General features: G+C 48.4%; 3 protein-coding genes, 1 non-coding gene and 1 pseudogene across 5 annotated transcripts; 4 read left to right on the top strand and 1 right to left on the bottom strand.

Moving 5' to 3' along the window:
* Positions 1–260: 260 nt before the first annotated feature.
* On the top strand, positions 261–9,055 carry slc18a1 (solute carrier family 18 member A1). Its single transcript, XM_014968510.2, has 16 exons — positions 261–357; positions 1,045–1,283; positions 4,166–4,290; positions 4,640–4,698; positions 4,776–4,859; positions 5,088–5,180; positions 5,275–5,364; positions 5,440–5,483; positions 5,618–5,678; positions 7,466–7,561; positions 7,636–7,714; positions 7,931–7,982; positions 8,103–8,166; positions 8,241–8,360; positions 8,439–8,572; positions 8,837–9,055. The coding sequence occupies exons 1-16, from the start codon at positions 261–263 to the stop codon at positions 8,954–8,956; spliced, it is 1,557 nt and encodes a 518-aa protein (XP_014823996.2). The 3' UTR covers positions 8,957–9,055.
* On the top strand, positions 6,393–7,185 carry LOC148157557 (uncharacterized; annotated as a pseudogene).
* Positions 8,974–16,568, top strand: tti2 (TELO2 interacting protein 2). The gene is made up of 11 exons (XM_088008435.1): positions 8,974–9,052; positions 10,677–10,871; positions 11,685–12,115; positions 12,184–12,350; positions 12,438–12,495; positions 12,853–12,981; positions 13,290–13,382; positions 14,471–14,652; positions 14,745–15,548; positions 15,622–15,781; positions 16,194–16,568. The coding sequence occupies exons 1-11, from the start codon at positions 8,974–8,976 to the stop codon at positions 16,281–16,283; spliced, it is 2,388 nt and encodes a 795-aa protein (XP_087864561.1). The 3' UTR covers positions 16,284–16,568.
* cntrl (centriolin) lies at positions 16,048–26,666 on the bottom strand. Of its 2 annotated transcripts, none has more exons than XM_088008555.1 (15): positions 26,495–26,666; positions 21,957–22,114; positions 21,784–21,872; positions 21,568–21,675; positions 21,399–21,500; positions 20,398–20,498; positions 20,048–20,156; positions 18,065–18,167; positions 17,901–18,001; positions 17,767–17,828; positions 17,564–17,693; positions 17,273–17,340; positions 17,070–17,210; positions 16,881–16,944; positions 16,048–16,816 (listed from the first exon to the last, which is right to left on the bottom strand). In XM_088008555.1, the coding sequence occupies exons 2-15, from the start codon at positions 22,084–22,086 to the stop codon at positions 16,709–16,711; spliced, it is 1,416 nt and encodes a 471-aa protein (XP_087864681.1). In that variant the 5' UTR covers positions 22,087–22,114; positions 26,495–26,666; the 3' UTR covers positions 16,048–16,708. The 2 variants fall into 2 exon arrangements, with proteins under 2 accessions (XP_087864681.1, XP_087864680.1); XM_088008554.1 differs by having other exon boundaries at positions 21,957–22,104; positions 26,495–26,665.
* Positions 18,537–18,609, top strand: trnaa-agc (transfer RNA alanine (anticodon AGC)). Its single transcript has one exon. It is a non-coding gene; the product is annotated as a tRNA-Ala (tRNA).
* Positions 26,667–27,601: the final 935 nt, after the last annotated feature.

The following is a 27,601-nucleotide window of genomic DNA, read 5'->3' as shown; positions in this document are numbered from 1 at the left end:
CAAATTACACTGTAAAACACAGTGTGTTATTATTATTGTCATTATTGTTGTCCTCTGCAGTGACAGGTGTTTGTGTTGGTTCTGGTGTGGGTGTGCGTGTGTGTGCGTGTGTGTGGGTGTGTGTGTGTGTGCGTGTGTGGGGGTGTGTGGGTGTGCGTGTGTGTGGGTGTGCGTGTGTGTGTGTGTGCGTGTGTGTGCGTGTGTGTGCGTGTGTGTGTGTGTGTGTGTGTGTGCGCGTGCGTGTGTGCGCGCGCGCAGGCATGGCGTGGCTGCTCCAGAGTCGTGGCTCTCCCAGGTTGGTGCTGGTGGTGGTCTGCGTTGCTCTGCTGCTCGACAACATGCTGCTCACCGTCGTCGGTGAGGGAACAACGACACACTCTAAACTTTGACTAGGACTGGATCGACGGGTTCTGAAATCTCCTTTGCTATTCAACCCTCTGAGTCAGAACTACAGGTCCAGTCAGGTTGGATGGAGAATATCCCATTTAAAGTGAGATTCAGGTCCAGACTTTGACTAGGCCGTTATAACCGCTGATCTGAACCATCCCAGGCTCGTTCTCCTGCTGAACTTTGACCCCTGTCTCAGGGATGAACTTAAACCTTTTACAAAGTATTCACCTTTAAATCTCTTTCCCCAGATGAGATCAATTCTGCTTTTATTGCTCCAAACTGATGATATTTACTGTTTTATAAAAATCACCTGACAAATATTTCCCATAATAAATCTGATACACACATTGAGTTTTTACTTAATGTTGCTGTTTTGGCACCAAAAATTTGGACTGCCTGTTGTAGAACCAGCCTGCCCCAGGGGAACCAACCCAGCTGGGCTCCTGCAGAACCGCGCTCTGACCCGGCGGGTCTGCGCTGTCACTCTCTGTTAGCCGCAGCGGCGCTCAGGTTCTGCAGGGATCAGAGGTCACACACTCACATGTTTCCCCTCCTGAGCCTGAACTTTAGATCGGACTGTTCCGGCTCAGACCCGTCCCTCTTTCTGCTGGTTCTGGTGCCTCTGACATCATCAGAACCGTTTTCCTCTTTCAGTTCCCATCATCCCGACCTTCCTGTATGCCATGGAGCATCCGGAACCGCAGACCGTCCCGGACACTGTGCCCTCCCGGACCTCCAGCAGCAGAACCGCCACCCTCGGTCCAGAGGCGCAGCAGAACCCCCGGCCGTCCCCTCTGGTGTCTTTATTTAACAATGTGACCTTTGACCTGCAGGAGAGCCGAACTGAGGTGACTGCAGACCTGCTTCTGGCCAACCAGACCTCCAACAAGTCGGTAGGTCCATCTTCATCGTCGCTCAGCCGGGTCGGCTCCGAGTCAGACACGGCTTCATTTAAACATCATGTTCCTTCAGCTCGCCTCCTGATGACCTTTGACCCGGCTGAAAACTGAAGTTTTAATAATTTGTCTCTGAGAATCTTACAGTAAAAATCAGGAATTCAAATTCTCCACTATTCCCACTTTATAACAGGAGTTTTATTAGACAGTCGGTGTTTATTGAGGATTTTAACGTTCATTTTTAATTTAGCTCATTTATTTATTTGATTTATTTTATTTTTAGTTATTATTTGTGATTCAGGTTATTCCTCTCATGTCACATCAGCACTAATAAACCTTTTGGTTCAGTGGTGAAGAACTTGAGCTCCTTCTTTGGTCTTTTTAGGGATTTTTTTTGCTTTCATCACTTCCTGTTTTGATCTTCTGTCGTCCTTGTCCGTATGAAAAGTGATCTACAAATAAAAATTTGTTGATTGATTGATGTTCGTCTGCTCATCTATAACCTTCCTTCCTCCCTCCCTCCCTCCCTTCCTTCTTTTCTTCCTTCCTTCCTTCCTTCCTCGCTCCCTCCCTGTCTTCTTTTCTCCTTTCCTCCTTTCCTTCCTTCCTTCCTTCCTTCCTTCCTTCCTCCCTCCCTCCCTCCCTCCCTTCCTTGCTTCCTTCCTTCCTTGCTTGCTTGCTTGCTTGCTTGCTTCCTCCCTCCCTCCCTCCCTCCCTTCCTTGCTTCCTTCCTTCCTTGCTTGCTTGCTTGCTTGCTTGCTTGCTTCCTTCCTCCCTCCCTCCCTTCCTTGCTTCCTTCCTTCCTTGCTTGCTTGCTTGCTTGCTCCCTCCCTCCTTCCCTTCCTCCCTCCCTCCCTCCCTCCCTCCCTTCCTTCCTTCCTTCCTTCCTTCCTTGCTTCCTTCCTTCCTTGCTTGCTTGCTTGCTTGCTCGCTCCCTCCCTCCCTCCCTCCTTCCCTTCCTCCCTCCCTCCCTTCCTTGCTTCCTTCCTTCCTTGCTTGCTTGCTTGCTTGCTCCCTCCCTCCCTTCCTCCCTCCCTCCCTCCCTCCCTCCCTCCTTCCCTTCCTCCCTTCCTCCCTCCCTCCCTCCTTCCTTCCTTCCTTCCTTCCTTCCTTGCTTGCTTGCTTGCTTGCTTCCTCCCTTTCTTGCTTCCTTCCTTCCTTGCTTGCTCCCTCCCTCCCTCCCTTCCTCCCTCCTCCCTCCCTCCCTCCCTCCTTCCCTTCCTCCCTCCTCCCTCCCTCCCTCCCTCCCTTCCTTCCTTCCTTCCTTGCTTGCTTGCTTCCTTCCTCCCTCCCTCCCTCCCTCCCTCCCTCCCTTCCTTCCTTCCTTCCTTCCTTCCTTCCTTCCTTCCTTCCTTCCTTGCTTGCTTGCTTGCTTGCTCCCTCCCTCCCTTCCTTCCTTCCTTCCTTCCTTGCTTGCTTGCTTGCTCCCTCCCTCCCTTCCTCCCTCCCTCCCTTCCTCCCTCCTCCCTCCCTCCCTCCCTCCTTTCCTTCCTTCCTTCCTTCCTTCCTTCCTTCCTTCCTTCCTTCCTTGCTTGCTTGCTCCCTCCCTCCCTCCCTCCCAACCTCCCTCCCTTCCTTCCTTCCTTCCTTCCTTCCTTCCTTCCTTCCTTGCTTGCTTGCTTCCTCCCTCCCTCCCTCCCTCCCTTCCTTCCTTCCTTCCTTCCTTGCTTCCTTCCTCCCTCCCTCCTTCCCTTCCTCCCTCCTCCCTCCCTCCCTCCCTCCCTTCCTTCCTTCCTTCCTTCCTTCCTTCCTTGCTTGCTTGCTTGCTTGCTTCCTTCCTCCCTCCCTCCCTCCCTCCCTCCCTCCCTTCCTTCCTTCCTTCCTTCCTTCCTTCCTTCCTTCCTTCCTTCCTTCCTTCCTTCCTTCCTTGCTTGCTTGCTTGCTTGCTTGCTTCCTCCCTTCCTTCCTTCCTTCCTTCCTTCCTTCCTTGCTTGCTTGCTTGCTTGCTTGCTTGCTTCCTCCCTCCCTCCCTCCCTCCCTTCCTTCCTTCCTTCCTTCCTTGCTTGCTTGCTTGCTTCCTCCCTCCCTCCCTCCCTCCCTCCCTTCCTTCCTTCCTTCCTTGCTTGCTTGCTCCCTCCCTCCCTCCCTTCCTCCCTCCCTCCCTCCCTTCCTTCCTTCCTTCCTTCCTTCCTTCCTTGCTTGCTTGCTTGCTCCCTCCCTCCCTCCCTCCCTCCCTTCCTTCCTTCCTTCCTTCCTTCCTTCCTTCCTTCCTTCCTTCCTTGCTTGCTTGCTTGCTTGCTTGCTTCCTCCCTCCCTCCCTCCCTCCCTTCCTTCCTTCCTTCCTTCCTTCCTTCCTTGCTTGCTTGCTTCCTCCCTCCCTCCCTCCCTTCCTTCCTTCCTTCCTTCCTTCCTTCCTTCCTTCCTTCCTTGCTTGCTTGCTTGCTTCCTCCCTCCCTCCCTCCCTCCCTCCCTTCCTTCCTTCCTTCCTTCCTTCCTTGCTTGCTTGCTTGCTTGCTTGCTTCCTTCCTTCCTTCCTTCCTTCCTTGCTTGCTTGCTTGCTTGCTTCCTCCCTCCCTCCCTCCCTTCCTTCCTTCCTTCCTTCCTTGCTTGCTTGCTCGCTCCCTCCCTCCCTCCCTCCCTCCCTTCCTTCCTTCCTTGCTTGCTTCCTCCCTCCCTCCCTCCCTCCCTCCCTTCCTTCCTTCCTTCCTTCCTTGCTTGCTTGCTTCCTCCCTCCCTCCCTCCCTCCCTTCCTTCCTTCCTTGCTTGCTTCCTCCCTCCCTCCCTCCCTTCCTTCCTTCCTTCCTTGCTTGCTTGCTCGCTCCCTCCCTCCCTCCCTCCCTCCCTTCCTTCCTCCCTCCCTCCCTCCCTCCCTTCCTTCCTTCCTTGCTTGCTTGCTCCCTCCCTCCCTCCCTTCCTCCCTCCTCCCTCCCTCCCTCCAGGCCTCCTCCTGTCTTCAGGACAGTGTTTTCCTGGAGGAGGAAAATGTTCGGGTTGGTTTGTTGTTTGCCTCTAAAGCTTTGGTCCAGCTGCTGGTCAACCCGTTTGTTGGTCCGCTCACCAACAGGTATTATCACATTAATAAACCCTTTATAAATTGTGGAAACATTTATTATTATTTATTTATTATTATTATTATTATTACGCTGTTGTTAAGCTAAATAATAAAGCTGGTATTGAGCTGTTTATTAGTTGTCTTTTAGAAGCTGGCCTGCTGTTTGCCATTTATTAGTCATTTTTCTGCTGTTCATCATCTTTTTATCTGCTGTTTATTATCTGTTAATTAGTTGTTAATTAGTTGTTCATTAGCTGGTTATTAGCCATTTATAATTCTGTAGAAACCTCCCAGTATTGGCTCTGAATTTCTGTTTAGATTGACTCAAACTGGGTCAGTGTTTGTCCTTGTGTGTCTGCAGGATCGGTTACCACATCCCGATGTTCGCAGGATTTATCATCATGTTTGTTTCCACCATCAGTGAGTTTTTCCTCTCAGACTCAGACCAGCCTCCTGCCGAGTGTTTCCGCGTGTCTCTGACTCCAGGTCCCTGTCAGTGTTTGCTTTCTCAGGGACGTACGCGCTGCTGTTCTTCGCCCGCTCGCTGCAGGGAATCGGCTCGTCCTTCTCGTCTGTGGCGGGTCAGAACCAACAAACACGGACAGAACCTGTAATCAGTCAACACGCAGCGATTAGCCGTCTGTTAAGTTAAACTATAAAACATTTGGGATCCGTTAAGGCAGAATCAGACGAAACCACAGGTCAGAGGTCATAGAACAGAACGTTAGAGATGGCTGCAGTTCCCACCCTGAACACTAGATGTCAGCGTTGGTTCCGCAAACGTCTCACTGCTCTGGTTTCACCTTCAGGTCTGGGGATGTTGGCCAGCGTCTACACCGACGATGACGAGCGAGGCGTGGCGATGGGCGTCGCCCTGGGAGGGCTCGCCATGGGAGTCCTGAGTGAGACACACACACACACACACACACACACTGCGACCAGGTGTGTGTTCCTCTGCGTCAGTGTGGGTTCATCATGTCCGCCTCTGTGTTTCAGTCGGAGCGCCGTTTGGCAGCGTGATGTACCACTTTGTGGGGAAGAGCGCCCCCTTCCTGATCCTGGCCTTCCTGGCTGTGTTTGATGGAGGTAAGAAGTGGCAGGAGGAAGTAGAGCCCCCTGCTGGTGGGAGAGGTGATGATCAGGTGTTTCTGTGTGTTGCAGCGTTGCAGCTGTGCATCCTGCAGCCCTCTAAGATCTGCCCTGGGGTGAGTCCAGCACTGATCCATCTGCCCCCATCCACCTCTTCTCCTCTCCGTCTGTTAGCTGTTAGCTTCTGGGCTTTTCCCGAGTTCAGTTCTGGTTCTGTTGGTTCTGACCCGGTTGGGTTTGTGTGTTTCAGAGTGTGGAGGGAACGCCGCTACTGACCCTGCTGAAAGACCCGTACATCCTGATCAGCGCAGGTACAGAAGCTTTGGTCCTTCACCTGGACCTATGCAGGACGCTGTCCAACTGTCCGTCTAACTGTCCCCCCATATCTATCCCTCCATCCCTTCATCCCTCCATCCCTTCATCCCTCCATCCCTTCATCCCTCCATCCCTCTGCCCCTCATCCCTTCATCCCTCCATCCCCTCATCCCTCCATCCCTCCATCCCTCTGCCCCTCATCCGTCCATTCCTCCATCCCTCCATCCCTCTGCCCCTCATCCCTCCATCTCTTCATCCCCTCATCCCTCCATTCCTCCATCCCTCCATCCCTCTGCCCCTCATCCCTCCATTCCTCCATCCCTCCATCCCTCTGCCCCTCATCCCTCCATCTCTTCATCCCCTCATCCCTCCATTCCTCCATCCCTCCATCCCTCTGCCCCTCATCCCTCCATCTCTTCATCCCTCCATCCCTTCATCCCTCCATCCCTCCATCCCCTCATCCCTCCATTCCTCCATCCCTCATCCCTTCATCCCTTCATCCCTCTGCCCCTCATCCCTTCATCCCTCCATCCCTCTGCCCCTCATCCCTCCATCCCTTCATCCCTCTGCCCCTCATCCCTCCATTCCTCCATCCCTCATCCCTTCATCCCTTCATCCCTCCATCCCTCTGCCCCTCATCCCTCCATCTCTTCATCCCCTCATCCCTCCATTCCTCCATCCCTCCATCCCTCTGCCCCTCATCCCTCCATCTCTTCATCCCTCCATCCCTTCATCCCTCCATCCCTCCATCCCCTCATCCCTCCATTCCTCCATCCCTCATCCCTTCATCCCTTAATCCGTCTGCCCCTCATCCCTTCATCCCTCCATCCCTCTGCCCCTCATCCCTCCATCCCTTCATCCCTCTGCCCCTCATCCCTCCATTCCTCCATCCCTCATCCCTTCATCCCTTCATCCCTCCATCCCTCTGCCCCTCATCCCTCCATCCCTCTGCCCCTCATCCCTTCATCCCTCCATCCCCTCATCCCTCCATCCCTCCATCCCTCTGCCCCTCATCCCTCCATCCCTTCATCCCTCCATCCCTCCATCCCTCTGCCCCTCATCCCTCCATCCCTCCATCCCTCCATCCCTCTGCCCCTCATCCCTCCATTCCTCCATCCCTCCATCCCTCCATCCCTCCATCCCTCCATCCCTCTGCCCCTCATCCCTCCATCCCTCTGCCCCTCATCCCTCCATCCCTCTGCCCCTCATCCCTTCATCCCTCCATCCCCTCATCCCTCCATCCCTCCATCCCTCTGCCCCTCATCCCTCCATCCCTTCATCCCTCCATCCCTCCATCCCTCTGCCCCTCATCCCTCCATCCCTCCATCCCTCCATCCCTCTGCCCCTCATCCCTCCATTCCTCCATCCCTCCATCCCTCCATCCCTCCATCCCTCTGCCCCTCATCCCTCCATCCCTCCATCCCTCCATCCCTCTGCCCCTCATCCCTCCATTCCTCCATCCCTCCATCCCTCCATCCCTCCATCCCTCCATCCCTCTGCCCCTCATCCCTCCATCCCTCTGCCCCTCATCCCTCCATCCCTCTGCCCCTCATCCCTTCATCCCTCCATCCCCTCATCCCTCCATCCCTCCATCCCTCTGCCCCTCATCCCTCCATCCCTTCATCCCTCCATCCCTCCATCCCTCTGCCCCTCATCCCTCCATCCCTCCATCCCTCCATCCCTCTGCCCCTCATCCCTCCATTCCTCCATCCCTCCATCCCTCCATCCCTCCATCCCTCTGCCCCTCATCCGTCCATTCCTCCATCCCTCCATCCCTCTGCAGGGTCTCTGTGCTTCGCCAACATGGGTGTGGCCATCTTGGAGCCCACGCTGCCCATCTGGATGATGCAGACCATGTGTTCCCCAAAGTGGCAGCTCGGTACGACCCTCTGGCCAATCAGATCTCAGCTTGCTGCCGGAGAGCTCTGATTGGCTGTCCTCCGTGTGTTGCAGGAATGGCCTTCCTCCCAGCCAGCGTCTCCTACCTGATCGGAACCAACCTGTTCGGACTTCTGGCCAACAAGATGGGACGGTCAGTACCAGAACTCCTGGTTCTGGTCCAGAACCTGAGCTGCTGGTTCTGATGGTCAGAGCAGTGAAACTGTATTTCCTGAAACTGAATCTCTGGAAGCCCAAACAATGAAAGTGATCCGACCCGGTTCTGACCCTGGTCTGACCCGATTCTGGTCTGGTTCTGACCCTGTTCTGACCCGACCCGGCTGGTTTCAGGTTCTGTGTGTGTCTGCAGGTGGCTCTGCTCCATGGTGGGAATGTTCATCGTCGGAGTCAGCCTGCTGTGTGTGAGTCCAAGCCCCGCCCCTCTGTTACCATGGCAACAGCCACTTTCATCAACAGATTAACCGTCTCGTCATCCATCTTGTCTCCCACTCATGGCGATTCTGATGCGTCTCGTCTCCCAGGTTCCCTTCGCCACCAGTATCTACGGTCTGATTGGTCCAAACGGCGGCCTGGGCTTCGCTATCGGTGACCTTGACCTCCTGACCTGATGTGACCTGTCTTGGTGTGGCGCTGTGGTGACGTGTGTTTTGCTCCTCCAGGAATGGTGGACTCCTCCATGATGGCCATCATGGCGTACCTGGTGGACATCCGCCACGCCTCGGTGTACGGCAGCGTGTACGCCATCGCGGATGTGGCGCTCTGCATGGGCTTCGCCATCGGTAACGGCACCAGGAGGACAACATGGTGGAGCGTCAGACTTCCTGCAGAATTCACCGTCATTCCCTCTGCTGTTCCAGGCCCGTCCACCGGGGGCGCTCTGGTCCAGGCGGTGGGCTTCCCCTGCCTCATGGTGTTCATCGGGGTGATCAACATCCTGTACGCGCCGCTCTGCTTCCTGCTGCGAAACCCGGCTGTTCTGGAGGAGAAGATGGTAACTATGGCAACCTGAGATGGAGGTCTGTGATTGGTCCAGTTTAGATGGAGGTTTGTGGTTGGTCCAGTTTAGATGGAGGTTTGTGGTTGGTCCAATGGGTCTGGCCCTACTGGCCCTTCTGGTTCTGGTTCTAATTCTGGTGTTCCTCAGGGATGACCCCTGAGCCTCTCCATGTTCCCTGGTTTAGTGATGACCAAACGTCAGACCGTCCAATCAGCAGCCTGTTCTCTGTCGCTGCAGCTGAGTGTTGGTGTGTTTCAGGCGATCATCGACCAGGAGTGTGTGATGCACAGGAAAAGCTACAACACGACCAGAGACAGCCGCGAGTTTCCTCTCAGCGACTACAGCGAAGAAGAAGAGGAAGAGGAGACGGAGGAGTGAGATGCTCGCGTCCCGCCATGGCGTCTCCCGAAGACACCACACTTCCTGTTCAGAGACAGGGGGGCTCGGTTCCAGCTGGAGGACATCCTCCGGGGTGTGAATACTTTAAAGACGCCTCTGCGGCTTCAGCTGCCGCTGCTTCTGGTTCCTCTTGTTGTTCTGTGTTTGTGCAAAAATAACAGGACGATTCAACAGGCCTCATGTCTCCTGTCGTCTCTGAGCCGAACGTGTCTCACCGGGTTTCAGTCTTCACAGAAATGTCCTATAAGTCCAGCAGAGGGACATTAGGCACAGCAGCAGGGTGAAGCCAGAGGAGGAGATCACAGATTTATACTAAAAGTAGTAAAATAGTAAAAACAGGAAAGGACCGATTCACGACAGAGCTGCAGTCTGCTGCAGCTGAACTGGTTTGGTTTTGTCCAGTCCGGTTCGGTCCAGTTCAACTCGGTGACCTGATGAAACGTTTCTACTGAGGATAAAAATAATTTATGTTTTTAAAACCAAAATATAAATATACATATTTTTTAATGATAGAAACATTTTAGTGACTGCTTTCATTCGGGTTCAAAGGTCGGCATGTTGTGATTGGACAGGTCAACTGTCCCTTCATGACACGTGTGTGTGTGTGTGTGTGTGTGTGTGTGTGTGTGTGTGTGTGTGTGTGTGTGTGTGTCAGCAGCTTCAGAGACCTCCTGCTCCTTTCAACCATCAAGGCGGCTCCTTTGGTCGCAGGAACCGCTGCAGGCTGCAGATCTGATGCTGATTCATCATTAATCAGAGGATCCAGATCATTTAATCTGGTGCTACTGCACACACACACACACACACACACACACACACACACACACACACACACACACACACACACACACACACACACACACAGGTTTCTGCAACACTCACTGCTGCAGAGCCGTTAAAAAAATTAAATGGATACATTATTGATCCCACAGGAAATGAAATGTTGCTGAAACTCATGTTGTTTATTGCAGATGGTGAAGGTCCGATCCGTTGCTGATAAAAACCAGAAAATAATAAAACTTTGACCTCATTCTGAATGAAGCGGCTCTGGATCAGCCTGTTTTCTGTTTACAATAAATAATATTTATGTTTTAATTTATTTATATATTTCTACTTTAAAGGCGACTGATTTTATTTTCAAGTCAACATTAATCAGATTTACTCGTTTACTGAACACAAATACTCAAATCATTTCATTAAGCATAAAGTTGCTTCTGACAGGATCCAGCGGGCAGCAACAAGAAAAACTTTTAAAATCTGTAAAAATGTTGCTTAGTTTCCATTTTTAATGATTCAACAGGAAATAAACGTGATTTCACTCAGCCGGACAGTTCCTGACGGAAGGAGCGCCACCTGCTGGACAAACATAAGAACTGAACCCAGATGGCTGGAAGTCCTGAATAAAAAGGGATTTTTTTAAATTTTTGGATAATTTGAGGACTATAAAAAGAAATCTACTTTTTACTAAAAATCCATGTTTTCTGGTAACCTGCATTTATTCAGCAAAGACAAAATGGTTTAAAAATACAAAACAAATTAAATATTCACAGAATTTCTTCATGGATAATATTTAATACGTTAAAATTAAAAATTTTCTGTTTATTTATTTATTTTCATAATAATAATGGACGGTCTCAGCTGGACCGTCTTTATAAAGGTTCTGTTTAAACCCTGACCCGGTCCGGTTTTCCTCCCTGAGGTCCAGATTCTGGTCCGGATCAGCAGAATTCCAGTTCCTGCTCCGTGTTTCCTCCGGAACACCAGGGGGCGGCACGGCGCTCCTCCTTCAGTCGGAAGTTGTCACCGGAAGTTCCCGCCAGTTGCATGTTCGGCTCGGCCAGCAGAAACCGAACTGAAACCGAATCGGAGCGGCTTCTGGTTCCGCGGATCCCAGGTCAGTTAGTCCAGCAGGATCCGGTTCATTTCGTTCCTTTGAGCAGTTCAGTTCTGACTCTTAAGATCCAGACCGGTACTGCCTCATGCGGGAAGTTTGGTTCCGAGCAGCTGGAGGTTCCTCAGACCGGTTCCGGTTCTGGTTCCGTTGGAACCAGCGGGTCCAGTTCAGACTGTAAATAGGGTTAGAAATGAAAACAGTATTGGAGTTCATTCATTTCTGTTTCTGTACCAGGTCCGTTTACCAGTTCCAGAACCCGACCAGAACCTCTCAGTGTAATTTACCGTGAGAAATAATGAGATTTGGTTTTATATGAAAAAAGGCTTTAATGCCGAAAAATGATGAGATGTTAGAAGCCATGCATGTCCAGATGGATCAGAACCAGAGCTACATTCACCGTCCATCGCTGGTCCACTGAGCTCAGCTGATGGACGGAACCAGGCAAAGACGGGAGAGTTCAGCTTTTATTCTTCTCTGCAGTCTGTTTATGTATGACTGCCGGTAGACACACATAAACATGGTTTTACACGCTGCAGCGGGTAAGCAGTTAAAAGATTTGGAGGAAAAGGAAGAAGAGAAACGGCAGCAGGAATCAGCTGCTTGACTACTTCCGGTCAGCGGATCTGTTTCTCCTGTATTTTATGGTTTATGTTCATTCATTTTGTTTATTTTATCAGTTTTTTGTTTATTTGTCTCCTCTTAACCTCAGATGACGATTTTTTTCTTCCTGCATCGTTTTAATTTTTCTTCTTCTTATCAGGATGGAGCTTTCACCTCTTCTTCATGACCTTCATCTCTCCTCCTCCTCCTCAGAGAAGCCACACCCCTCTAATCCCCTTCCACCAATCACAGAGCTCCTCTCTGAGCTGCAGAAGAAGCTGACTGGGGTGGCTGAAAGCAGCACTCTGATTGGCCAGGTTGAGCATCTGTTCCAGGCTGCAGATCCTGATTGGCTGTTCACTCCGCTGTTGGATGACCAGGACAGCGGGTGGGCGGAGCTTCAGGCAGGGTACAGCTCAGTGATCAGTGCTCTGATTGGCTGTGCCGCGCTGCCGGTGTGCGAGGAGGACTGCGGCTCGTTAGACGCCTCAGCCTATCAGAGCGTCCCGGAGCGGGCTGCCGCCGTAAGCTCCGCCCTCACAGTGCTGCTGGGGAACTGGGAGAAAGGGGGCGGAGCCAGAAGAGCCAGGCTGCTCCTCGCTGTGGCTCCACCCATCTACCTGTTCTCTGTTACACATTTCCAGGTAAGTTGCTGCTGACATCAGCATTGGTTCTGGTGGTTCTGGTGGTTCTGATGGCTCCATCTCTGCAGGACGAGGTTTGGACCAACGCCGCCTCCAGAACCGCGGCGCGGCGCCTTCAGGGGGCGCTGCTGAGGGCGGGCGGATGGAGAGACTCCGCCCACCTGCTGACGGGGGAGGAGGAGGACAGGTGCATTCTGGATGGAGTCCTGGACATCCTGCAGCCTCAGCTGACCAGGTAAGACCAGAACCTGTGACCTGGTTAGTTCTGTCAGAACCTCACCTGGCCGCTTGTCATTCCTCTCACTTCCTGTTTGTGTCTCAGGGAGTCATGGCGACGGTGTGCCGCCTTGAAGCTGCAGTTCTCCTGGACGCTGCTGCAGGTTGGTCATCGCGTTGCCATGGCAACAACCCTGTGATAGCAGCATGATGATGAAGTCTGAACGTTAATGATATAATATCACGGTGCTGAATATTAGTGAACATTTTAAGGAGTTTCTTTGTAAAATAATGAAATAAAACTCTTAATATGAATATGTTTCTGAATATCCAGAATGTGAAATCAGTTTAAATCAGCTTCTGTTTATTGACCAATCAGATTTATTATAGATTCATTAAGTTTTTTTATGGGCGGAGTCAAAGCAAATACGCCACCTGCTGGTAGAAAGTGTTTCCTACATAAATGACCGATTAAAGTGTCTGATGTGTTGATCAGCCAATCACAGCTCTGGTTTTCACAGGTGACCCGCCCCTTCCTGTCCCCCTTCCTGCCTCGCCTCCTCCCCCCTTCCCTCCTCCTGAATGACGACTACAGGCCGGAAAACTGCATGCTGGGAGTTCGCTGTCTGCATCACATCGTTCTCAACACGGTCAGAACTTTTCCACCTATAATTAGAAATTAATATGAAATGTTTTGAGAGCCTCACGACACACAGAGGGTATCAGTATTGTTGAATGCAGCGCGTTAGCATTAGCTTCCGCTGAATAGCATGTTTATATAGCGCCTTAGCGTTAGCGTATCTCAGGTTTATGATTAATGCTTTAGGGTTAACGCAGCTAACTTTTCAGCTTGTGGTGCTCACCGCTGCTCAGCCATTGTGGTGGTGGTGATGATGATGGTGGTGATGATGATGATGATGGTGGTGGTGGTGATGATGATGATGATGTCTATGTCCAGCCCGCTGCAGACCTTCGTCAGTTTAACAGAGCCGAGGTTCTGTACCAGGCTCTGTTCAGACACCTGTACACGAGCGAGGCCGCCGTCATCCAGGTAGCACACACACACACACACACACACACACACACACACACACACACACACACACACACACAGAGAGAGAGAGAGTCGTGTTTTCATGTCTTGTGGGGACTTTACATTGACTTGGTCTGAACTCTGGAAATTTGTATAAAACAAAATTCATCGTCTATGTACCTGAAACCTGTAGACAAAATAGAAATTAAGGAAATAGTTAATCAATGTAACAATAAAAAATAAATGGACTGGAATGAAATTAACATATCACTTATAAAAAAGATAATCGATGATATTGCAGATCCTCTGACTTACATCTGCAACTTGTCATTCATAACTGGGACATTTCCTAATGCAATGAAAATTGCAAAGGTTATTCCTCTATTTAAATCTGGCGATGTTTTTAAAAATTACAGACCTGTGTCCCTACTGTCCATTTTCTAAAATACTAGAAAAATGCTAGTGGTTAGATAATTTCATTGAAAAGCAAAACATTCTGACACCATGTGTTAATTCATAGTTTTGATGCCTTCAGTGTGAATCTACAATTTTCATAGTCATGAAAATGAAGAAAACTCTTTGAATGAAAAGGTGTCCAAACCTTTGGTCTGTACTGTATTTCAAAATATGTTCTATAAGATGACTGTTTTATAGTTTGTAAATGCTATTGATGATATAAATAGTGTTTAAATAATTGTACATATTTAAATATCATGTAAAATGGAAACAACCCAACAATCTTTTTGATGTTCTGACAGTTAATTGATTATAAATTGATGAGTATGAAAGGGCCAGGACATTATGCGATATATCTTTTACCTGCTCCTTTTTGAACAGAAAATATAAAATTTGCATGTCACATGGGCAAAATAATTTGTTTTACCTTTTATTTCCTTAGTTTGTTTCATTCTATTTTATTTTGGGTTTTTTTAATTTCTTGATTGTCTTTTCTGTCTGTTCGAAATAAAATAAATAAACTCTGACCCCTAACCCAAAAACAGCTTTTCCCTCATGGGGACCAAGAAATTGTCCTCACAAGGATATAAAAACCTGGTTCACACACACACTTTCTGACCCACTCTTCACCTCTGACCTCTGACCTGCAGCTCGTCCTCTCCTGCCTGCTCGACCTGCTGCTGGTTCTGGAGAAGCCCCCCTCCTCTTACTGCCACAGGAAGCCATGTCGCCATGACGACGTGCTGCATCTGGTTCTGACCCACATGGAGGCGGAGCATAAGGTGGCGCTGCGGCGCGTCTACGCCTCAGCCCTGCCGCTCTACGTGGAGAGGTGCGTTTGATTCTTACACCTCGACTCCACATCAGAACCCGACCCAAACAGAACCCGACCCAAACAGTGGCTTCATGCTGTGAGGTGTCCAGGGTGGGCGTGGCTTCATGCTGTGATGTGTCCAGGGTGGGCGTGGCCTCATGCTGTGATGTGTCAAGGGTGGGCGTGGCCTCATGCTGTGATGTGTCAAGGGTGGGCGTGGCTTCATGGTGTGATGTGTCCAGGGTGGGCGTGGCTTCATGCTGTGATGTGTCCAGGCTGGGCGTGGCTTCATGCTGTGATGTGTCCAGAGTGGGCGTGGCCTCATGCTGTGATGTGTCCGTGGTGGGCGTGGCCTCATGCTGTGATGTGTCCGTGGTGGGCGTGGCTTCATGGTGTGATGTCTCCATAGTAGGCGTGGCTTCATGCTGTGACGTGTCCAGGGTGGGCGTGGCCTCATGCTGTGATGTGTCCAGTGTGGGCGTGGCTTCATGCTGTGACGTGTCCATAGTAGGCGTGGCTTCATGCTGTGATGTGTCCAGGGTGGGCGTGGCTTCATGCTGTGACGTGTCCAGGGTGGGCGTGGCCTCATGCTGTGATGTGTCCATAGTAGGCGTGGCTTCATGCTGTGACGTGTCCATAGTAGGCGTGGCTTCATGCTGTGACGTGTCCAGGGTGGGCGTGGCTTCATGCTGTGACGTGTCCATAGTAGGCGTGGCTTCATGCTGTGACGTGTCCAGGGTGGGCGTGGCTTCATGCTGTGATGTGTCCAGGGTGGGCGTGGCTGTGTGCAGACACCTGCGGCGGCTGATGCCGGTTCTGTTGAGTTACCTGGAGATCGGGGATCCGCCGGAGGAGTCGGTTCGGCTGAAGATGCTGGAGGTTCTGCAGTCGACCATCAGGCTGGCGTGGCCACGGTAACGGGAAACCTGCCGGAACCAGTTCTCTCTGAAGAACCTGACCCTAAAATCTGACCTCTGACCCCATCAGGATGGCGAGCCGCGCCGATGCCCTGCTGCGCTGTTTGCTGCGGCTGCTGGTCGACGTCTCTGCAGACCCGGGACTCAGCGACTCGGTCCGGCTGCAGCTGATGGAGGGAAGCTCCGCCTCCCTGCGCCTGTTGGACGCCACTACGCAGCGACGCGTTCGGGTGAGTCACCTGGTGGTGGCGCTGCAGCGACGCGTTCAGATTACAGCAATTAAACACATTTTTATTAGTGTTTCTGTTTTTATCAATAAAAATAATCACAATTACAATAGGCCTTCGCAGCGCTTAGCTGCTCGGGCCTAATAACAAAATTGATGTGGAAAGATGAAACTGTAGAAAATAGAATAAAGATTGCAACAAATATCCATTTAAACGTCAGATGAACAAAACTGAAAATGAAACCATTAAAAATAAAATATAAACTGATATGGAACACAAAGTAAAATGTTTATTTGTTTTATCCATCATTTGTGTAAAAATTTAATTATTTTGTACAATAAAAATACATTAACAATGATAAATTGTGAAGTAAATCCACTGAGCTGATTATTGATTCAGGTTTCTCCGTTTGCAGCGGCTCCTCCTGCAGGTCGACAGCCGCCACTGCAGCCCTCAGGTTCTCTGTTGCCTGGCAACCGTGACAGCAGAGCAAGAGCACACCTGAAGTACCTGGAGGCAGAGCTTTAAGAGACCGAGCAGCACAAACACCTGAACCGAGCCGGAGCCGAGTCCGAAGTCCGGCCCACCAGAACCGGAACAAAACCAGCAGGAAATGGGGACTCACTTCCTACTGGGTTTTCAGAGTAAAACCCTGAGACGTTTTGGAGCAGAAGGTCAGATCAGTCCTGGGGAGACGGAAGGACCCAAACAGGCCCAGAGGATCAGCAGCTGGCTGCATAAATCGAATGTTTTTTTGGTTTCACACAATAAAGTTTTTCTGTAGATCTTCCTTTTTGTCAGTCTTTTATAACCCCGCCTCTTCCATGCAGCTCCTGCCTCTATGATGACCTTTTGTAGCTCCTCCTTTAGTGACCCACTGTGGCTCCACCCTCCAATGGCTCTGCCTTCTTCTGTAGCTCCGCCCCCCCCTCAAATGATGAAGGCCGGACAGGACGTTCTGGTCCCAGACCTGTCAGTGCGTCTCCTCCGGTCCTCCAGCTCTCTGCTGCCCCCTGGCAGCCAGGCGCTGCGCTGCTCCTGCAGGAGAACCCAAGCTGTAAACGGCGCCCCCTCCTGAAGGTTCTGAACCTCCGGCAGTTACCTGACAGGTGAGAGAATCCAGGCGCTCCTGAGCCTCCTGACAGTCTGACAGCAGATCAGCTAGTCTGCGCACACACAAACAAACACACACACACACACACACACACACACACACACACACACACACACACACAGTGAGCCTGTCTCCTGGCGGTTTTTATTGTGAAGGAGCTGCAGGTGCTTGCCTCACCTATTTGCAGCCCTCATGACCTTTGACTCCAGCTGCTGCAGCTCCTCCTGTCGGCTCCTCAGCTCCTCCTCTATCTTCCTGAGGTGCTGCTCCTCTTCCTCCCTCTTCCTCCTCAGCAGCTCCGCCCCCTCCTGCAGCTCCCTGAGAGGACATTCCAGCATGAGGAAGAGGAGGAGGAGAAAGAGGAAGAGAATAGAGTTTACCTGAGGTGCCATGTGGCCTCCAGCAGACAGGTGGTGCTGTCGTCCAGTCGGTGCTGCAGCGAATCAGTCTGACAGGAACAGAGGAGGTCAGGAGGTTCTGGTGCTCAGAGTGTGTCCTTGTATTTGATGCTGTGGGAACCAACGCCTGGTCCCCACAAGGGGAAATGCTGTTTTTGGGTTAGGGCTTAGGTTTAGGACTACGGTGTGAATTGAGTTTTGCTTAATAGAAAAAATGGAAGTCAATGGAAAGTCCCAGCAAAGATAGAAAGACAGGTTTGCGTGTGTGTTTACGTCTCTCCTGGCCGTCCGGCGGCAGCTCTGAGCCTCCAGCAGCAGCCGGTCGGCCTGGCGAAGCTCCGCCCGTCTCTGCAGCAGAGTTTCCTCCAAACACATCAACTCATCACACACCTGCAGCACACTCCTACACACACACAGGTCTGTTTCTATAGCTTCATCAGTCATTTATCAGCAGATAATCAACGTGAATCTGGGACCTGTGTCGCTGCAGGGACCGTTGCATCTTCTTCTCCATGCAGTCTGACACACATCTGCCTCCCTGCTGACACACACACACACAGATGAAAGCAAGTGCTCAGTGACAGCACCTATGCTGGTGTGAGACCGTCACCTTATCTCTACGCCGTGACATCCTGCCCCCTGCTGGAGGACCCTGGGAGGTCCCAGCAGAAACAACTTCAGTTGGGTCATTGGATGTCGGACGAATTCGTCCTGCAGGAAATGCATCATCAGCCTGTGATCCCACTCTGCCCACAGTGTCTGAGACACACTAACCTCCTGGAGGAAGCTCTTCCTGATGTCGCCCCCTGTCGGGAGAACTGAGGTACTGCAGCTCCAAACCGGAGTCCTGAGTCCCTTGAGAGGCCAGACTGGGAGCCTGAGACACAAAGCTGAACTTTAACCTCTCAGCAAATAAAACGAGATCTAATTAGCTGAACATGGCTAAGCATAAAAACAACACAAATAACTCCTGAACAAGTTCCTGAAACTAAGAGACACTGCTTTCTCTTCTCAAAACCCCAGTTAGTAGTGGCAGATGGCTGCTGGTACTGAGCCCGGTTCTGGTTCTGCTGGAGGTTTCTTCCTGTTAAAGGGGAGATTTACTCTGTCTCCCCCTGCTGGTCCAGTTCCTTCTGCTGAAGGACCAACAACATCCCAGCTGACAGAAACAAACTGAACCCAGAACCTCTGGGTCCAATCCACCACGGTTGCAGTTCTGTTACCGGCCACCCGCAGAACCACAGCAGGGGAATTAGCTCAGATGGTAGAGCGCTCGCTTAGCATGTGAGAGGTAGCGGGATCGATGCCCGCATTCTCCAGTGACCTTTTGACCCCTGCTGGTGCAGCCTGAGGACCCCGACCCTGGATCAGCCTGACATCCTGCTGGAGAACCACAGGAAGGAGGAATATCCTGTTTCCCATGATCCAGGTGTTCCTGTGGCTCCCGGCTCTCTGAAAACCCTTCAGGGTTATTTTTAGACTCAGCAGGAACCTGGTGCTGCCCCTACTGCGCCCTGAACTGCCCCTCCTCCAGGATTTATCTCTGTCTGCTGTGAATTTCTAATTCCATTGCAGGAAAAACTAAAATCAAACACAAAAACTCTTCCATGGCTTTTAGTCTTGAGGTTTAATCTGAAATAGAGCTTAATCTAGAAACCATGTTGATACATCGGTGCGCTATTATTACATCTATTACATCTGTGATTCTGACATCTTAAGACAGGCCCACTGATTCACTATTAGCTGTCTAAATGCAACGCTAAGGTAACTCATATTATGACATGCTAAACTAAGGTAACATAGGCTAAAATATGCTAAATTAAAATATGCTATCATAATAACAGCTAAAATACATTAAAGTGAAACAAGCTAAAATATTGCGAGGTAAAGCAAGGTGAAATATAACAAAAGCTAAAATATGCTAAGGTCACACAGCCCAAAATATGCTAAGCTAAAGGGAGCTAAAGTAAATTATCATAAGCTGAAATATGCTACACTAATCCATCCATCCATTATTGATACCTGATTTTCCTTGCAGGGTCACAGAGTTTGGGGGTGAGAGGGAGCTGTGTCTGTCTCCAGCGTCCATTGGGTCAGATGTCCCGTGATTGACCCCTCACCAGTCCATCACACAACATTTTATTATGTTTGTTTGATGCTTTTACACTATTCTTGTTTTCTTCTTCATTTTTATGTTAATTCTTTTTTATATAATTTGAAGCATTTTATCTGAATAAAACTGTTTTACTGACTTAACATGCAGGGCCTAAAGGTACTGTTCTTGTTTCAGAACCTTTGCCTGGGTCGGTTCTGGACCGGGATGAAGTGAAACAGCAAAACCAGAAAACTGAAAGATTAAAGCCGAAAACCAAAGGCTCAGATCAGATTCTGGTTCTGGTCCGGTCAGGACCTGGGATTATGTGGACATGCAGACTGTTGCCGATAAATCCCTTTTTAAATCGTTGTGATTTAAATTCTAGATTCTAGAAAACTGATTTGAAATCATGTTTGTTGTAATTTGGCTCAAAATAAATAAACTGAGCTGAAATGAAAACATGGAGCGTTTCCTCCTGACCTGAGTCTGTAACCTGACCTGTGGCAGGGGCCAGGGGTCAAAAGGTCACTGGAGAATGCAGGCATTGATCCCGCTCTACTAGAACCGGACCTGTGACTCAGATCCAGCATTGAGTTCTGAGCAGTCTGTCCGCTCCGGTCTCTGGCTGTTATTATAAGTGGACACACCCAGCTGGTACTGACCAGGTTCTGCTCCACTGTCTGGGTCTGGGCCTGTCGGACCTCCTGCCTGCCGGTCTGGTTCTGGTGGGCCGACCCGTGGAGCCGCTTGGTGCTCAGAGAGTCTGTAGAACTGGGAGAAGCAGACATGAAATCAGGTTCTGTTGACTGACCGACCAGAACCAACCAGAACCTGAAACATCTCCAAAGTAGAACCTGATGCTGCTCTGCAAACTGGACATAGTCAGAACCAGAACTTCCTAGTAGTCGGAATGTTCGGCTCAGAACTGCAGATCCAGACGGACCGGTTCAGGTCCAAAAGACTCCGGACTGCTTCACAGTAAATCTGCTGGAACCAGCAGCAGTTCTGGTACCTGGTTCCATCCTGTGGTTCCGTCTGGTTCTCTGGTTCTGGTAGAGTGTCGGGAAGCTGCTCCAGCTGGATCCGAGTTGGGTTAAACTGTTCCTGTTGGACCTGCAGACAGACAGAACCTAACTGCGTTAACTCTGGTTCTGGTTCCAGATGGATTGTCCTGCTGGTTTTGGGAATAAAGCTCAGCTGCAGGAAGGGGCAGAACTGGGTCAAGCATCAGAACAGAACCACATATGGAAATATCACATCTGCACTCCGGGACTGAAGGGGGCGCCATTTCCTACCCCAGCTGTGGTTTTATGTTTTCTGGTCGTTTCTGGCAACATAAAAGATAATTTCTCTGATAAAACGTCACACTTTATTTTCTAAAGGAAGAAAAACAAAAGGTAAAATAAAAATCGGTTCAGTTTATATCTGTGAATCTATGCCCGTGTATTCATTTATTTGATCATGCGAGGATCGTATTCTGCTGCATAACTCATTTATTTGTTTTTCCCATTTGCTAAATGAAGTTTCTTGAAGAAATCAAATATTTGTTGACTGTAAATGCTGCTTTGTTTTGCAATGTTGCTTTATATCTAATTTATTTCTATAATTCCTCCTGTAAATATTATTTATAAAGCCTGGTTTATTATGAGTGTAGTTTATGTTCTATTTCTATTGTTAACGTTTTATTTGAATAAAAAAAAGGCTGGCCCCATTGCAATGTGGAAGTCAAGGGGGCGCTATTACCATATTAGCTGTGATATTTCAGAAAACATAATTATAAATATCAATATAGTTACAACTAAACAGATCATGTATTTTGTATTAATCAATATATTTGATTTATTCAACATTGTAATATAAAATATAATTAAGAAATTAACTGTGGTTAATATAGTAAATGGCGCCCCCTTCAGTTCAGGAGTTCAAATGTGATATTTCCATATATGGTATGGTTCTGACTCCGCCCCTCCCTGCATCCAGGTGCTTCTTAAACCTGGAACCTCCCAGTGTCACCTGGTGGGCTGGCTCCGCCCTCCGCTGCCGAAGCTCCACCTCTAGCTCCGCCTGTCGGACCCTCAGAGCCTGAACCTCCGTCCACAGCGCAGACAGCTCCTCCTGCTGGACACAGAGGGGATTAACACCATGACTTCATGAGACAGTGACCTCTACTCGACCTTCTGACCTGAGGGTCCTGCACCATCCTGCAGTATCTATTGGAGTCCTGCAGGAGGCGCCGCAGGCTCTGGTTCTCCGCCTGAAGAACATGGACCTGCTGCTGATAGCGCCGGGCCTGAAACAAACAGAGACGATGGATGAACCAGGTCGTCCCCCAGGTGAACCGGGATGAACCCCCTCTGCCACCCTGGTAGCCCCTCCCTCTGCACCCCTCCAGGTGTACCTGCTGCCTCAGTCCTCTCAGGTACTCCTGCAGTCCAGTAGTCGCCTCCTGCAGATCCCTCTGCAGCGCTTCGTTGGCCAGAATCTGACCTGCAGCAGCACAACATGATGTTGTTTAAACACCCAATCAGAAGGCTGGAGGTCCGGAGCAGCTCTGTGATTGGTTGTCCTCACTGCTGGTCAGCTGCTGCTCCAGCTCTTTGATCTCCTGCGTCTCCATGGCGATGCGTGACAGGAGATCATCAAGGCGTCCCTCCAGCTGGCCGTCCTTCCTGCTCATGGTGCTGGGTAGCCGGACCCTCATGTGGTTCTGCAGCAGGTTCTGATTGGACCTCAGACACAAGCAACGAATCACTGGAATGATCTGGATTTAAAGTCACAGCGTTTAATCTGAGCAGCACCAGACGACCCGGTTAATGTCTGAGATAAGACCTAAGTTACGTCTTACGGGTAAGACGGACGCTTTTCCCTCCGGCACCTCCCTGCCCACCATGCTGTGGGACAGAGGTGCAAGTTGGATTCGTAACTGGCGAATCGCAGCCCAGCTGAGGAACTTAAAACTCACCAGCGGGATGAAATCGATGTTGAAGAAGTTGCTAGTTTCAGTCCGGCAGGAACGACCACACTAACTTGGATTATTGGAATGAACAGAGATGCATTGGTGAGACTGTAGGGTACATTGAAATTTAAAATGTACCTGGCCTAAAGCATATTGTCTGTATCTGAAATGGCTCCCCTGCGTTAGCCGTGGCTGGATGGCTATCTCAAATCTCCTGGAAGAAACGTAAACTTGACGCTCCAGCCCATCCCACTCCTTTCTGAAGACATCCGTGCTCCCAAGAGGACTTGCTCTTAGATAAGACCATCATAACAGAGACCGCTAGGAGAGCTAGCTCGTACAGGGTCATGGACATACACATACACAGCAGACACTCTCAATTTTTGTTTGCTGCCTCCATATCTGTGCCTTATCATCCTACTTATTCTTTACTTTTATAAATGGTGGCGTACTCATTACTTTAGACCAACAGTTAGCTTTATACTTTTAATATCGAAGTAAGACCCAGAGAAACTCCTGCTAGCTTACTTAGCAACCCAGAACAAGAAGAACCAACATTTAGCTTTATATTGCCCAAATCCAGAACTCACTTTTTCCTCCTGGTGGGACCTGAACTCCTCACCAGGGAAGCGTCCAGGAGGCATCCTGACCAGATGGCCGAGCCTCAACTGGCTCCTCTCGACGTGGAGGAGCAGCAGCTCTACTCTGAGTCCCTCCTGGATGACCGAGCTTCTCTCTCTAAGGGAGAGCCCAGCCACCCTGCAGAGGAAACCCGTTTCGGCCGCTTGTATCCGGGACCTCGTTCTTTCGGTCATGACCCAAAGCTCATGACCATAGATGAGGGTGGGAACGAAGATCGACCGGTAAATCGAGAGCTTCGCTTTTTGACTCAGCTCTTTCTTCACTACAATGGACCGATACAGCGCCCGCTTCACGGCAGTCACTGTGCCGATCCGCATGTCGATCTCCCGCTCCCTTCTTCCCCCATTCGTGAACAAGATCCCCAGATACTTAACCCTCCTGTTATGTTTGTTTCTGAGGTACAGCAATAATGTTCCTGGTCAATTTGACCCAGGGAGTGTTTAATCATGCAATAGTGTCAGAAACCAAAAAATTCCTCCCAAACATTTTTATACCTGATTATTAACTCTAATACTAACCATTTCAATCAATATTTGTGCTGTGATGTTTTTTTTTATTTCTCACAAATAAAGGATCAATGACGACAATTTACTCACTTGGACATAAAAAAAATTCATTTACTGAAAAAAACCTACAAACAAAAAATAATTTCCTTCAAATTGATCTTTTGTAAATTTTTTTATATTATATTTTGATATTTTTTTCAATGGGTGATCTTTATAATTGAACTTGAGACACGTATACTGTTCAGGGTCAAACTGACCTGGTGATTAAAATCAAGACAAATGAGTCATGCAGAGTATTTATGTTTCCCTCCACTTCTGCCAGTGTCACTCAGTGCGGGTGGAGTTTGTCCATGGAAACAGAAAATGTTCCCGTCAAAAGCTGTATGAACACCTGCTTTCTCGCAGTTTCCTAGTTAAGTAAAGACAATAGTGAGAAACTGGGTTTGTGTGTGTGTGTGTGTGTGGGGGGGACCAGGGGGTGAAGCATATAGAATTTGACTTTTTTTTTTAACCCTTTTTACCCTACAACTTGACTACCGGGTCAAATTGACCCGAACACTATCTATGTAATATGTAGACGCAGGGGGGGTTGCAAATGTGTAAAATTAATATATTTTCAATTTATATTTAGAGTGCACCTATTAAGACAAACAGAAAAAGTTTCATGCAAAAGAAATACTTCCAACTATTTTTTTTGGTCATTTTAAACTTTAAAACGGGGAACCCGGAACATAACAGGAGGGTTGAAGTGAACTCTGAACCGGTAGAAAACCTGTCTGAATGCAACCTGACTATAGACCGTTCCAAAAGCAGGAAGGTGGCCACAGTGCAGGACATTCTGGTCACAGATTACTCTCTGCTCTGGGTTAATGGAGATGGTGTCGGTTGTCATGGCAACGGGTCTGCATGCCGACACTAGGCACAGGAAAGCAGAATATAAATGGTTTGAAGTTGTTTTACAACTGCTTATCAGCTCAGTCTCATTGCTGTGGCGCTGCAGATGCTGTAATTTTTAAACCTTTAATAAATGACAAAAACTGATCTAATTGCCTCATTTATTTGAACATAATCATCAAATAGGATGGAGAAATTTGCTTAGTTCTCTCTTGCATCTTGATAGGAACCAAACTGCAGGGGTCCTGTGGTGGCGGACAAAGCACAACCCACGTATTGAGGCCTTGGTCCTCGTGGCGGTGGCCGCAGGTTCGATTCCCGGCCTGGTGACATTGCCGCATGTCTTCCTCCTCTTTCCTGTCAAACTACTTTCTAATAAAGGCCACTAGAGCCAACAAAACCTTTAAAAAAAGAAACCAAACTGCTTATATAGATTTATATTAAGGGAGAATACTTACAATCATCAGCAATGTCCTCAGCTTTAATTTAAGCATGTTTATAGAAACTGGCTAAGAAATAAAGGCGCTGCGATCATTTTGTGATTCCTGCTCATCCCGCACTGGAACAGCCTGGTTTAGTGGACAGACTCACCGCGCAGTAATGGCGCCTGCAGGAGCGTCGCTAGCGTTAGCGGCTAACAGGATGTACCGTATATGAATGAAGAAATCCTGCAACCGCTAAAATCTGACACCGCTGTTTTTGTTTACTTTTTGTGAAGAAGGAAGTTGCGCTGCTCTTCTTCAGAGGTTTTGTGTCAATTTCTTCAGTAGTTCTTGGTGCAGCGCCCCCACAGGTGATGGGGGGAACAGGTTTTTCAGTTAGTTTTAGTCGTTTGACTCAGTGCAGTGTGAATGCAAACTACAGTTCTTAAAATGTAACAAATGTTACAATTTTAGTTCCCATTCGAACCGAGTCTACCGGACTATCCGGTCTGAATACACCCTAAGACAAATATCTGGCCACTAAACTAAATATTCTATTTTGTGTCAAACTAAATAGTTAGCCATCAAGTTAAATATGTAGCTAAAACTTTATTTTAAGCTAAATAATTAGAACAAAAATAATATTTAATTGTCAAGCTGAATATCTAGATAAATATTTAGTTTGAGGCTAAATATGAATAATTAACCAAATTATTGCTGTTAATTTTGATTGGGTGGCGTTTGCAAACACAGAAATGTCCTTCAACATTTTTTAGCTGAAGCTGTCGGTCATTTATGATGACATCGTCACTTCAGATTAAAGACACACCATCCTGACTTCAACAATAAACACAAAGGGGAGTTCATGACTCCAAATGAGAACACATCCAGAGCTCCATCAGAGGTCAAAGGTCACCATCTGTAATGTAGAGGCAATCCGTCTTCATCTTTCAGCCAATAAAACATCAAATTATTCAGACCAGAACCAGACACGGTTTACTCTAGGTTTGGATCAGAACCCGGAGTAGTGAATGGAGGATGCTTGGATCGCACTTTAGCGTATTATTGTAGTTCGTAGGTTTGAAACTGTTTATCTTAATTGAAGGTGGGTCGCGACGTTCCTCTGCCACTTTGTGAAGCCGCTCACAGAAGCGTAGAATCAACGTAAATCTCACAATTTACTCAATTTAGTTCTACTGATACCTAAACATTAAAGACAAACCTGCAAAACATTTTTAAGTTTAGGATCTGTAATAATTTACACACCTTCCAGCAACAAGTCCAACTAATTTACTTGTTTAATTAATTAAATATTTTTATTGTGTTGTTGAGGAAGTACCTTACATGCTTTTTTTTTTTTGCCTGGATGTTGTTTGGACTCTCCAGTTCTGGATGACCTTTATAAAGTCAGTAAGATCCTAAGATGGTTCTGTTCTGTTGTTTTATTTTGGATTTATGAGTATAAAATTAAATTCTTCATAATTCAGTCTTAATGTGAAAAGCATATAACACAGAGACAAAACCTGGACCATGTTTTCCTAACAGTCTGGACTTCCGGTTGGAAGCTCCTCCTCTTTGTCTGATGAGGTCAGGTTCGGTTCTGAACTTCTGGATCAGAACCGAGTTTCTGCAGTTTTCCTGAGGAAGCTCCAGCTCCTCTTCCTCGGACCCTCGGCTTGTTTTACTCACAGCGTTCAGCTCTCTGTCCTCTTCTCCATCTTCTCCTCTCATTCCTCCATCTTCGCCTCCTTCTCTCCGTTACAAACTTCTGCTCTTCCCTTCACTCTGTTGAATAAAAACAGGAAATCGCTCTCTCTTTCTCAGCCAATTAGAGAAGAGTCTGCGGGGTGACCAGGAGCTGCTGTCCAATAGGAGCACAGAAAAGGCAGAGCGTGTCAGTACGTCTTAAAGAGATAGCGACCTGATTCGATTATCTACTTCGGGGATTTATGGAAGGAGGAATATTTACAGACTCGTTCAATAAATTATTAAACCATTAATAAAAAGCAAATTTATTTAAGGAATTTTGTCACTAATTCAAACACACTAAATAGATTAATAACACAGAGATCAATCTTTGAAAGCTTTTATTTCTGTAAATTATTTTTTCCTCTTATAGCTAATGGAAATAAGCAATTTAAAATTATATATTACATCCTGTGTAATATTAAATAAGACATTGATAACCAACAAAAATTAAGAATGAAACTAAAATAAACATGTTTTATTTTTTAAGATCTCAACTAAAATATTAAAAACAGAGCCGTTTTCTACTTTACACAAACATGTTCTATAAATTAGGACTTTCCTCCCAGTATGTCTTGTTGTCAGATCAAACTTACCTGTTTCTGTCACTCTGGTAAAAATAAATAAATAAATAAAGTCTTTACTTCCAGATACTATGAAGATCCGGTATAAAGAAGATAATTTATCCTCTTTATCCTGGACCTCATTATTTCAAGACACCAACTCGAAATTTCAAGATAATTTTTTTTTTTTTTACCGGAGTGGTGCAAACAGGCTTCCATAGATTTTTACTCCAGGTTTAACTCATTTACATCCATGCAGGTTTCCTCTCCTGTTTTCTTTTCCTAACCAGAAATCAGGAAGCGTCTGGAGTTGAACCAGAGACTCTTGATCTGTTACCAGCCCCTCCCCCACATGTTGCTGCTGTTCTGTGTTTTCAGTCAGGATCCAGATGAACCTCAGAATAAACTCTGAGCTGCTGCAGAACCTGAGCCTCCAGGTGACCTTTGACCCCTTCAAAACTTCTAGTGATAATCCAGATTAATTTCA

The sequence above is a fragment of the Poecilia mexicana genome, unplaced genomic scaffold (genome assembly GCF_051168715.1).
Source record: "Poecilia mexicana isolate PSO_F unplaced genomic scaffold, ASM5116871v1 scaffold_9, whole genome shotgun sequence".
Lineage (NCBI taxonomy): Eukaryota > Metazoa > Chordata > Actinopteri > Cyprinodontiformes > Poeciliidae > Poecilia > Poecilia mexicana.
The sequence above is the reverse complement of the archived record's forward strand: the minus strand, read 5'-3'. Positions and strand labels throughout refer to the sequence as shown.

Bases quoted from the DNA above. Each gene is read 5' to 3' on its own strand.
- slc18a1 (XM_014968510.2), top strand. From the start codon at position 261: ATGGCGTGGCTGCTCCAGAGTCGTGGCTCTCCCAGGTTGGTGCTGGTG. The intron at 358-1,044 runs GTGAGGGAACAA...TTCCTCTTTCAG, and splicing joins CATGCTGCTCACCGTCGTCG to TTCCCATCATCCCGACCTTC. The intron at 7,715-7,930 runs GTCAGTACCAGA...GTGTGTCTGCAG, and splicing joins CTGGCCAACAAGATGGGACG to GTGGCTCTGCTCCATGGTGG.
- tti2 (XM_088008435.1), top strand. From the start codon at position 8,974: ATGGCGTCTCCCGAAGACACCACACTTCCTGTTCAGAGACAGGGGGGC. The intron at 9,053-10,676 runs GTGAATACTTTA...TTCCTCCCTGAG, and splicing joins TGGAGGACATCCTCCGGGGT to GTCCAGATTCTGGTCCGGAT. The intron at 14,653-14,744 runs GTGCGTTTGATT...TGAGGTGTCCAG, and splicing joins CTGCCGCTCTACGTGGAGAG to GGTGGGCGTGGCTTCATGCT.
- cntrl (XM_088008554.1), bottom strand. From the start codon at position 26,536: ATGAGAGGAGAAGATGGAGAAGAGGACAGAGAGCTGAACGCT. The intron at 21,501-21,567 runs GTCAGAAGGTCG...TGTGTCCAGCAG, and splicing joins GGATGGTGCAGGACCCTCAG to GAGGAGCTGTCTGCGCTGTG. The intron at 16,817-16,880 runs GTAACTGCCGGA...GTTCTCCTGCAG, and splicing joins TGGATTCTCTCACCTGTCAG to GAGCAGCGCAGCGCCTGGCT.